This window comes from Orycteropus afer, unplaced genomic scaffold (assembly GCF_000298275.1).
Source record: "Orycteropus afer afer isolate SDZICR_OR568_19922 unplaced genomic scaffold, OryAfe1.0 scaffold00153, whole genome shotgun sequence".
NCBI lineage: Eukaryota > Metazoa > Chordata > Mammalia > Tubulidentata > Orycteropodidae > Orycteropus > Orycteropus afer.
The window spans coordinates 6,276,259-6,288,489 of record NW_006921740.1 but is presented as its reverse complement, the minus strand read 5'-3'; the positions used below and the strand labels follow the sequence as shown (position 1 = coordinate 6,288,489).

General features: G+C 40.4%; 1 protein-coding gene across 1 annotated transcript in view; it reads right to left on the bottom strand.

The window, feature by feature from the left end:
* The window catches only part of REST (RE1 silencing transcription factor), a 17,365-nt gene extending 5,832 nt beyond the window's left edge, over nucleotides 1-11,533 (bottom strand). The window contains exons 1-3 of the mRNA XM_007946224.1: nucleotides 11,507-11,533; nucleotides 8,692-9,598; nucleotides 5,460-5,543 (exon numbers count right to left, since the gene is read on the bottom strand). Of these exons, the coding sequence (XP_007944415.1) occupies nucleotides 5,460-5,543; nucleotides 8,692-9,589 (982 nt within the window). The 5' untranslated portion in view covers nucleotides 9,590-9,598; nucleotides 11,507-11,533. The remainder of the gene's footprint in view (nucleotides 1-5,459; nucleotides 5,544-8,691; nucleotides 9,599-11,506) is intronic.
* Nucleotides 11,534-12,231: the final 698 nt, after the last annotated feature.

Here is a 12,231-nt window from a genome sequence, read left to right as displayed (position 1 = left end):
CCCGCGGGACACGCCCCCTCTGCGACTCGCGCGCACTCGCGAGACACGCCCCCTCCACCGCCTGCGCGCGTGGCCGCTGGACGCGCCCCGCCCCTCGGTAAGGGGGGCGCGCCTAGTGGGGGCCGCACCTAATCCTTACTGCCCCTCACTCTTGCCCTCAGGTTAGGAAAGAGGCGGACCCTGCTCTCTTTATTTCTTTTATATACAAACAACAGAAAAGTTACCCCCAGCCCTGCGTACATGCATGAGAATAGAGCTGTTAAAAGAAAAATCTGCAGTCTTTGACTGTTAGCTTTAGCACTATTGTCAATGGCCTCTTAAATCTAAAGAGCTCGAAAATAATCGTCAAAATCTCAAGTCTCCACCCATCCCCACCCTTAACTAATTAAACTTAGTTTTAAGCTTCTTTAGTAAAAATACAATCCGAATTTCAAACAAGAAGCGAGGGCAATAGAGTTGAGAAGAAAATGTTTCGGAAAGGTGGTTATGAACTGCGGTGTTAAAAGCCTAAGAACAGTTGGTGAAAATAGGACTGAGGGAACAAGTCCCTGGTCGTGTCAGGTAGCAGGTCATTGCTGAGCTTTGAAAACACGATTCCCGTGGAGGCGTAGAAACCAAGTTAGTAAGGGTAAAGAACTGAAGAGGTGGTGAGTCTGCTGGTGTTCACATGTTGTAACCTCGGCTTCCCTGTCTATGAATTAGGATAACCATACAAAATGCCTGCACATAGTAATGCTAAAAAGAAGAAATTTCGTGCGCTCTTTCCCTTCTGTTTTCATTTGAAGTGACTTTGATAACCTTCTTCAAACTTGAGTCTTATGTCAAGGCTGTCCTAAGAAGCATAATAGCTCCCAGTGGCCTACAAACTAAAATTTAAACCCCTAAATGTGGCACTCAAGGCCCTGCCTAACCTGATGTAGGATAGTCAGACTGTCACTAGTATTGTAATGGAGGTGGCAGCAAGTGCTACAGGGATCCGGAATAGGGAGATAGAGCCTAACGAGGATCTAGAAACTTCTCTCAATAGATGACCATTCAATCTGACCTTGGAGAATGAGAAGAATCCAACAGGCAGACAGTGGAAGGAGGAATCATTTAAACAGTAAAACCCGAAAGCTGTTGTTGTTAGGTGACACGACTCCACTCTGACTCATAGCGACCCTATGTACAACAGAACAAAACACTGCCTGGTCCTTTGCCATGCTTACAATCCTTGCTATGCTTGAGCCGGCCTTAACTCCTCCTCTAGTTCCCCCAAGCTCATTCAGTTCCTTACCTATCTAGTTCCTAAACTCCTTTTTCTTAAGACAGTACTGCCAAACTCATCACTTTCTGGTATACTCTCAGTAGGACTATTGTTTCCCTATGTCTGGACGATATATTACTAATTAATGCAGCTTTAGATGCAATATGGAATGAAGAGCCTAAAGTGACCCCTATGAATTTCAGTAACTTAATTTCTAATGCAACTCCCCTTTCAGGCCCAAGACTCAAACTTGAAAAGTATTCATTTTTATTACAGAAAGAGAAAGAACTAAGAAACAAGTTTAACTTTTTCAAATGTTTAGTCTTGGTACAAACATCTCTATGGTTATCCCCCCCTCTTCTTTTTTAACTAGACTCTAATTTGAAGTTACACGGCTATTTTAGATGCTATAGCCCAGAGACCAATTCTGGCCTCTACAGAGGCCATCAAAGACATGAACTGCTTTCTGACCCTTTTTTATGTTCAAAAAGGAAAAAATGAAATCTCTCTTTTTAAACATACCAGATAAATGTTCTTTTCGTAGGTCTGTCTGCTTACTGGAAACGTTCTATTAATTGTGAATTTATTCCCACATATTGTAATGCAAATAGAAGAATGGCAAATAGGCAGCTGCATTCATTTGAAATTCGCAAAGTCCCTTGTTCAAGGGATGACATATTCAGAATGACCCAAATTATCATGACATGAAGGCCACAGGTCAAATTCAAGGCCAAATTACAAATCAATAGAACATTACCTTGGAGGAAGCTGGTACTATGAACTTGAATTCTTAATCGTTTTTCATGAGGCAGTGTTTTACTTTTGCTGCATCCAAATTTTAAGATGTAAAGCAAAGACTGAAATGTGAGTGAATACTGGTTTTCTTATTTTGAGAATATATGTTCTTTACTACATGTTTATCAGAGATTCTTTTTTACTTAATAATCATATGTTCTTAATAATATAGTATCTCAAGATTTATTTCAAAAGTTTGGTAAAATACTGTTTTTCAGCTTCCATATGCTTTTTATTCCTATCCACGTCTCAGTTTTTTTCTTTATAAAAGAGTGTAATTTGGCTGAACCCAAATCAGTGTTACAATAAAGTTCAGTAATCTGGTTTAAATTGACTCAGGGTTTAGGTTGATTAAAAATTGGATACAACATCTATATCCTGATGTTGAAAGGTTTCATTTCCACTCTCTGTTGTCACCAGGCAATGAGAAGACATAAGTCTGTCAAGGACTAAAATTTGGGGCCTTTCTCCCATTCTCCCTTCATTTCCAATGGTACCTGGCACCCTTTTTGTCCCACAGGAATCTCCTCCAGATGTAACTGACCCTGAAAGGATTAAATTCTACCTCTGACATTTTTACTCTCTGACCAAAAAACCAAACTCAAAGCCGTGGAGTCGATTGGACTCATAGCGACCCCTCCTTGGGTTTCCGAGGCAGTATCACTGCAGAAGTAGGATTGACCAACCTGCCTTCCGAGGAGTGGCTGGTGGGTTTGAACCGCCAGCCTTCTGGTTAGCAGTCAAGTGCTTTAGCCACTATGCTACCAACAATAAAATGAAGATCATATAAAATGAAGACCATTGCCACCAGATGAATATAGTGTGCCTGTCTTTTCACCAATATCCAATTTTCTTTTTTACCACACTAACATTCTGAATCCTAATTCGATCTAAGTCCTATCCCCATGAATAGAAATGTTCCAAGTAAATGCCAGATGTGGTTTTGCTTCACAAACCACTGTCAGTTTGGCTAAAATGCGCCAATTCAACAAAGCCTAATCTCTCCCAGAAATAAGTCAGAGCACAAACTGCCCTTCTGTAAAAGACATTTACGTGAACAAGGAAACAAAATGCCCAAAGTGACCTGTGAAGATTAGACCACACAGCCACCAAGATAGTAGTCACCCCATGAGAAAGACTATCCTATGTGACCCGACTTTTAGCCTCATTTTATTCCATGTTCTATCAGCAACTTCTATTCAAAGTATTAAAATATAGGTTCTACTGAACATAATTCAGCACACTCGTACAGTTTTTTCCAACTTGACTTACAAACTGTTATAAAAGACAATGGTTCTGATCTCTCGATACAGTGTGGTTCAAATTTCAATATGCTATAGAAGCTTAATTTGAGCCACTTTCTGAGGCACAATGTTCTTCTAAAACTACAGATGACTGTGGGAGAGTAAGGCACAGAGGGCCTGAAGCTAAATCCTAGCTCCTCTAATTCTGAGATGACTATTTTCTGCCTCTGGGTCTTCATCTATAAACTGAGATTAAGCACCTTTTCTTTTTCCAAAGTAATTTTTAAGTGTGCAAGGTAAATTCAAAGCAGGAAAGATTTAAGGCCCCTGGATGGTACAGACAGTCTGCATTGGCTAGTAACTCAAAGGTTGTGCCGGTTTGGCACTACGGAAGATCCAAGCCTCGAGAGCAGAGTTCATAAAGATTAGAGCTAAACTGAGTATCTCCAAATGAACACATAAATAAACAAATGCTTTAGCAAAAGAGGAAATATTTGTACAAGCTTCACACATTCATATAAAGTTACTTTCATTAACACTTTTTTAAATACCTCCTGTACTATAACAACTATAGAAAATTATCTTTAAAATAAAGTAAGCTAAATTCAAAAGACAAATCCAAATAAAATTGCTTCAGGCAAGATCTTCAACTCATGAAAAACACCACAGATAAACATTTTGCAGTGAAATAGATACAGTACTATCAGTTCAAAAAAAATAAATGCATCATCCTAATCCAGTGACCTAGCCATCACTAATAATCATGCAATTCCAATGAGACATTATGGAGTAGATACCAAGTCTTTACAGGTAATACAAGGTGAATAGTTTACAGATAGGTACTACCAGGGACACAGGAAAAAGCTAAATGGCACCATAAAAAAGGCAAGCACACAAACGAGAAGAGGAGATGTTCTACATGAAAAAATAGGCATATTTCTTCAATGCCTTAGTTTTCCTATCTGTAAGATGAGGATAACAGTAGAACTTATAAGTCATAGAAATTATAAAGACTAAACCGAGTTAACGCATGGAAAGCTCACAGGTGTTTTTATTTAGGGCCTGGTGCACAGCTATCAAACAAGACTCAATCCCACCCTCACCTAAGAAAGCCTGAGGCTACCCAAGTTACTCTGAGAAGAAAAACCAGGAAGCACCCCCAAAGTTTCTGGGTAATTGACTCAACACTAATTTAGGAGATTAAGAAGGAACACTCAATGTACATTAACATGACAAGCATATGAGGTCAAGAAAGGCTAACATACTGTCTGATCCCCTCCACAGGGCAGATCTAAGGTCACTGCACATTTAAGGGAAATGAATATGCACTTTCATAAACATTAAGATTTTAGCATACCTTCTCCATAGAGGTACATACACTAAATCTGGAACAGAAGTGGTATTCATTAAGGGTCAATCACGGCCAAATGAAATAATTACCCTACGAGACCATCTATGTTACTTTTTCTTTTTTTTTTTAAAGGCTACCTACATACCTTGAAAATGACAACCAAATGTGGGTGGTGATCATGTTGATTTCAGTCACTGAAATGGATTATTCTTCCACTTCCTATATAGTCTTACACTTTATTGGTTAACAAATTGGTATCCCAGATTTTCATTTTCTTGTGTTTAGTTTTTGTAAATCAGCCTTTAAAACCCATCCACTCTCAAAATAACAAATCCCAATTTCAGAACCTGAGAAGAAGGAATTTCAAGAACCTGGTAACTGCAGCTATACATTAGGAAACTTACCATTACTCTAAATATAATGGCATGTTAGAGGGAGTATAAGAAGATGGAGATCATTCAAAAGCATTGATTTATGCAAGCAGTTCAAATTTGACTAGAGTTACAGAATTCTTTGAAAATTTAAGGACCCTCCTCCCAGAAAAAGTAGCCACATACACATACACACAATACTCTCTCTCTTATATTCAGTTTCAGGAATTCACCTATACATTCTAGGCTAAGGATCTCTGTATCTCCATACTTAACAGAACAATGCTTTTTAGGTCTAATTTCTAAATTTTGCCAACTAAGTCATTAAAAAAAAAAACTCCATGTTAAGACAAAAAGTATAAATAATTACTCAATTCCAAGTCTAGAAGAACTTCTTATTCCAAATGGTAGTTTATTAAAAGTAAGGGTAAAAGTTCCTGTTCCATACAAACCTGAATGAGTGCGCATGTGTCTAGTTAGATGGGTCTTCTGGGAACTTGAGTAAGGACAAAGTTCACATTTATATGGGCGTTCTCCTGTAAAAATATAACAAGGAATAGTATTTAAACGTAACAAAAGAAGCCAGACACAATTCTCACTAACAACACACAAAATATTCAACACTGAACATTTTTTAAAAGGACATTTTTCTATTCTGAGAAAATGACCTATTTATACCATGTATTAAAAAGGTACATAATTCAATTCAGAATTCATGTAACATTGTTCCTAGGTGGTTTTGTGAATTCTCATAGACCTTTTTCACTTTCATAACGCTATTACATTTAACTTCTTAGCTGTTCTTTCCACCTGTATGGTTCCTATATAACTTCAACTGGAGTAACTTTCTATGTAAGTAATAATTAAGAAATCTCCAATGTATAAACACTACTGAGTAAGTTGTGGGTAAACCAAATGGTTGGGAAACCCACTCAAAGATGACTCTGAAGACAGGTCTAGAGATATGCTTCTGAAAGATCACTATTCTGAAAAGCCTATCAAGCATTTCTACTCTGCACACACCAGGTCATCATGAGTCAGAATCGACTGACAGCAATTAACAGAACGGCTATAATCAAAAGGCAGAAAATACCAAGTGTTGCCAAGGATGCAAAGGAACTGAAACCCTAATATATTTGATGGGAAGGTAAAATGGTGCAGTCACTTTGGACACCAGTCTTGTGGTTCTTCAAAAAGTTATAGTGACTATATGACGCAGCAGTTCCACCCCTAGATGTATATACCCGAGAGAAATGAAAACATGTCCACATAGAAATGTGTGCCTAAGTGTTCATAGAACCATTATTCATAACAGTCAACAAGTGGAAAGAACCCAAATGTCCACCTAATAAACAGATAAACAAAATTCTTTATATAATACAATGGAATATTATTCAGGAAAAAAAAAAGAGAGAAATAAATACTGTACATACCAAAACAATGAAACTTGCTAAGAGAAAACCTATCACAAAGGATCACACATTGTGCGTGTGCATTTATATGAAATGTCCAGAACATGCCAATCCAGAGATAAAAAGCAGACTGGTAGTTCCCCACCTGGGCTGGGGAAACTGTGGAAAAATGGAGGATGAATGCTAATGGGTATGGGATTTTTTTCATTTTAGGGTGATGAAAATGTTCTAAAACAGATTTGTGGCCATGGTTGTGCAACTCTGCAAATATACTACCAGCCACTGAATCGTATACCTTTCTAAATGGGTGAATTGTGCATTATGTGAATTGTATCTCAAAAAGGATTTCTAAAACACATTAATGACATGGAAGACCCTTGAAAACATCATGCTAAGTGAAATAAGTCAGTCACAAAAGGGCAATACTGTATGACCCTACTTAAATGAAATCCAGAATAGGGTAAGAGGCCTCATTGCTTAGGAGTTTCTGTTAAGGATGATGGAAAAATTTGGAGATGGATAATGGTGATGGCTGAACAACATGATAAAAGTAATTAATGTTCTTGAACTGTGAAAAAAAAAAAATTAAAATCTGAAATGTCTGGTTTCACGTGTATTTACCACAATAAAAAAAAAGTCAATGGAGAAAAGTTAAACAATACTATGATGGCGAATGTCTTGTTATGCATGTATTCATGACAATAAAAGTGAGAAAAAAAAACAGTTAAATAGTATCATAGATTAACATGAAAGGTCAACTGAGGTTTACTTTTAAATTCTTTATAACAGACAGAATGTTGTTTATCTGTAAAACTCCACAAAACAGGCCTAAATATTCTACAAACTCAGTTAGGCAGTGATTTTTATGGCACATATAGACAAAAACGTGATCTTTTTAAACAATTTATGAACTGGTTAAATATCAAAACCACAACATTAAGTCTTCTGATTAAAGAAGCCGACTCAGAAGTAATCTCTAGCTCTGCCTTCCTCCTATGACAATTACCTAAAGAAAGAGATTCTTCAGGCTTTCAAGTCTAGTTTTCTCTCTGGAAATACAGACTATTGGCACTTGCCCCGATTTTCCACAATGACTTTTTCTGAACATTTAGCATAGAACAGAATACCAGGCACTTAATAAGGAACAGAATAAATCCATTAAATGAATCTGAAAACTAGACTACTAATAGTGCAAAAGAGAAGTAATTCCCTACCCCAACATTTCTACTCCCCACACTTTAGAACTAAAACTTATCTGTCCTTCAATTCATTTTAAAGAACTATGAATTCAGCACTACAGTCTCAGAATTTACATAAATCAAATAGTACCCTTCACCAAACTGCATTTTTCAAATGCTCCCCTCCAAAAAAAAAAATCCACACTGATCAGGTAAAACCAAAAAAAATAACAGTGTTTTTAAACACCACTAAGATCAAGTTCAACATGAAAATGTGAACTGAAATGGTATCTACAACCATGGAGCTTAAAAATTTTGCTGCAAGTCATTCTTGTATTGGAATTTTACCTGGAGGTTTTATTGTTTAAATTTACTTTATAAGCAAAGCATTATTAATTGCCCTCCCCTTCAATGCATCCCCTCTATACCTGTAGGGTTCAATCCTGCAGAATGCTTCCTGGAAAGGGAATCTGATTAACACCAACTACAACCCTTTTTAACTAGTCATCCAGAGTCCAGTATACTAGATTACTCTCTAGCCATTTTGTTCAGGCAGTAACCAAGCCTCAATTCTCACCAGGACAATGAAAAATAGAATATTAACTACCAACAGTTACAAATATTTCTTTGAAAAATGATGCTCCTTAATTAACAAATATTTAGAAGACAATTTTAAAAGTGTGGGATGTTGGGGAGAAATGGGAAGCGACTGCTAATGGATACATTTTCTGGGGCAATGGAAATGTTCTACAATTGATTGTGAAGATGGTTGCACAACTCTGTGACTATGCTAAACACTAAAAACCATTAAATTATACACTTCAAATGGGTATCAACTGGATGGTATGTGAAGTAATCTCCATATAAATGGGTATTAACTGGATGGTGTGAAGTATCTCAGTAATTATTTTAAAAAAATTGAATATATGAACCAGAAAAGTACTGTTGATATGCAAAATGGACAAAATGTTGGTAGCTGTTAAGTACAGGTGATGGGTATAAGCTGGATCATTGTGGTATTGTGGTACTTCTGGAATGTAAATATTTATATTTTTTATCAGAGTTGAATTTACGAACTGGAAATAGGCCCTTACCTGTATGAGTTCGAACATGCTGAACATAATTGTTTTTTCTGTCTGAGAAATAGTTGCATTTTCCACATGTATATACTTTCCTAGGAAAATGGTTTCTTAAGTGTTTCCTCCAGTGATACTCGCTTACTGTAGTGTATGTGCAAATGATGCACTTGTAGACTCGCTCATTATCCCCAGCTCTGGTGTGGTGCTTCAGATGCGCAGTATAGTGGTCATATCTGTTGGTATTATAGCCACAGCGGTCACAACGAATGGGGCCCTTGGAGAAATCTCCCTCTTCTGCAGTGGAAGAGCCATATTCCCTGGCTTTTGCTTGCTTCTCTGCACTTTCCTCTACAAAAAATTTCTTGGCACTATGAACTCTGATGTGATGCACAAACTGTTCTTCAGACTCTGCTTCATACTGGCATGGCTTACAGCGGAAAGGTTTGGTTTTCAAGTTCTTGCACTTGTCCTCTGTTCCAGGTGTTTCAGTAGGAAGATCTTTATTTGCACTATAAATTTCTGGGGCAGCAGATACCTCAAATACAGGCTGAGGTTCTACGACACCAAGTTCCAAACTTTCCAGTTCCATATTTTCCAGTCCATTCGGTTCACCTTTTACATCAGGAGACTCTTCAAGTACTTCTGCATCACTATCTGAAAAGTTGTTATCCCCAACAGGCATCAACTCTGCCATTTGTCTTTCTTCACCAACCAAGTAATCACAGCAGTTGCCATTCACTTCCCCAGTCAAAGCCACATTTGCCAACATGATAAGCTGAGGCGCAGCCAGTTCTGCTTTAGAGAGGTCATGCAAGTCATACATGTCGTTAGGCAAGGTCATGCCAATGTTGGCATTACTGGTAAATAGCCCTCCTCCTCCTCCAGAAGACTGTCCCATTACTTGGGTGGCCATAACTGTATTCTGAATTCAAAACAAAACAAAACAAAAAACCACAAGAGAATACAACTTTTAATACCCTAAAATGAAAGCATTAATGTAATTCTTCATAACTTAAAAAAAAAAAATGCTTTTCCAATATAATCTTTAAAACTCAAAGACCTTAACTATTAAAAACAATCAATCCTTCAAAATAATTTTGTAATCTCCAATTCTTTTCTGCAGTCAAGAAAATTTCTACTACCCCTAATTTTTTTTTTTTTTTTTTAAATCAATTCTATTGATATAACTCACTCATCAATTAGGTCTCAAACCAAACCAAACTTACTGCCCTCCGAGTCACAGCTACCCCCAAGGCTGTAAATCTTTAAATGGACTGCCTCATCTTTCCTCCCCCAGGGGCTTGGGGAGAGGGAGGAGGGGGTTAACCACTCATGTTTACTTAGCAGCTGAATGCCTTAACCACTACACCCCAGAGCTCCTTTCAACTATATCTACCAGGTGATTTGATTGGCATATGCCTTCCCTAAAAACCAAAACCAAACCAAACTCGCTGCTGTAGAGTCGATCAGACTCACAGCGACCCCCACTGGATTTCCGAGGCGGTAAATCTTTACGGAAGTACACTGCCTCTTCCTTCCGCAGAGCAGCTGGTGGGTTTGAACCACTGACTTTCTGGTTAGTAGTCAAATGCCTTAGGCACTACGCCACCAGAACTCCTTTTTAATTTTCCTAGTGGGGAACAAAAACAAGTAATCTTCATTTTTAACGTTAATTAAAGTTATTTAAAATTGTTCTTCCACTCTCCCTTTCAACAATTCACGCCTCTGATTGGAGAGCCTAGAAACCCAAAGATCATACTGTGCATTCAGTTCACGAGCACGTCTGGAAAGTGGACAGCTGTAATAATTGGTCAACCCAACTAAATTTCACATCAACCCAACCAACTTCAGAAGAATAAGCTATTGTGAAAAAGTACCATTTAGTCTACATTTTTTGATGACTTCACTAGTTTAAAAGGGAGAGAAAAAAAATCATGGAACCTTTTTCCTGTGAAAAAAGAAAGTATGGCTTATTCGAAACTTCATAAATAAAGAATTAATCTTTCAAACCCCCTAATAAAAAACGGACAACTCTCCATTATCACAATCGGCAACTTTTTTGCATTGTGCTTGACTTGGCCTACTTGCCCTAGTGGAAGCCATTACAAGATCACCTTCTTGAAAACATCTTGTTGGCTTTTTAAATGGTCTAGACCATCATGTTACGTTTCAAGTAATACTTCAGCTGTTCTCTTGCAAATTAGAAGGCACAAAGAAGTGACAAGTAACACTAAAACGCAAAGTTAAACCTAAAATACGGAAAGGATACCGTTCCACCCAAGTTTATAAACACGAACCGGTTTAGTTATAGGTAAATGCCAACACAGAAAACAAACTAATCGTAAAGCTTTCGCAGTTCCTAAAAGCACAGACTACTAGGGATTTACCCAAACATCAACTTTTCTAATCCCTCAAAAACCCTACTATCACCCCTAAAGGAATTTTAACATTTGTCAAGAAGACCGTCCAAGCACAGCCCAACGAGTTGCACGAATTCCTATGTGCTGCGGCCACCAGCGCCTGCCTCGGCGGCGGCATTCCTGACTGAAATAGGCATTCGGCCATTTTCTCAAAATACCAAACACAAAGCAGCTCTTTGCAAACTCGGGCGTTCTCGCTTCCTCTCGGGCCTACACGCTCCACACATCTACACACCAACTAGTAGAAGTTGCCCCAACACCAGTCCTGAACCTTTTCCTGTGTCTCCCAACAGTAAAACGAGGGGGATGGGACCTTGGGGCGCCGTTGGGCCACACTAAGTCTTTCCCAAGTCAAGGCAGTCCCTTTCCCGGCCAGCGGGCCCGAGTCTGGGAGGAAGGAGAAAAGTTACCGCAATGCCCGCGTCGCAGCTCTTCTGACCGCCCCGGGGCTTGACCTCCTCCAGGAATTGCTAAGCTCTGCTGGCGCCCTCCGGAGGAGTCGGCCCCAAGCGCAGACAAGGGCCCCCCACGCGCGCCGGCCGCCACCCCCGCGCCCCGGAAGTTTGCGAACTTCACTCCCCCACGGCGCCCGGCAGGACGCTCTCCCAGAGCCCGCCAGGTCGGGCGACGGGGCGGCCGCGTGCGGAGGGCTGGAGCGCCGGGGCGGCCTGAGCGCAGAAATCGCTGTCCAGCCCCATTGGCGGACCCGCCCGGGCCCTGGGCTAACTCAACCCGCCTGGCCGCAATCAACAGCGCCTTCGGCGAAAGGGAGAGGCCAGGGTGGGAAGGTGGGGGCAGGAGGGCCTCGGGCCGGCGCGGGGCTGCTCCGGGCGGAGGGACTAGGGAACAAGAGGAGGAAGTTTCAGGACTGGGGCCCCGAGCAGCTCCGCTCCGCGGCCTCAGGACCGGAATCCGAGGGGCGCCAGGCCCGCGCCGAGAGGACGGCCCCGCCTCGCCTGGGGAGGGGGTCCCGGCGACGCGCCGCTCCCCAAGGACGCCCCCCGGCCCAGCCCCTGGGCCGCGACGGTGTAACCGGATCCCACTCTGCCGCCCTCCCCCGCCCGGCACGGCCGCTGCCGCCGGAGCCACAGTATCTGCAAATCAGCCCTGGACAGCGCCTCGCTCCGCGTCCTTC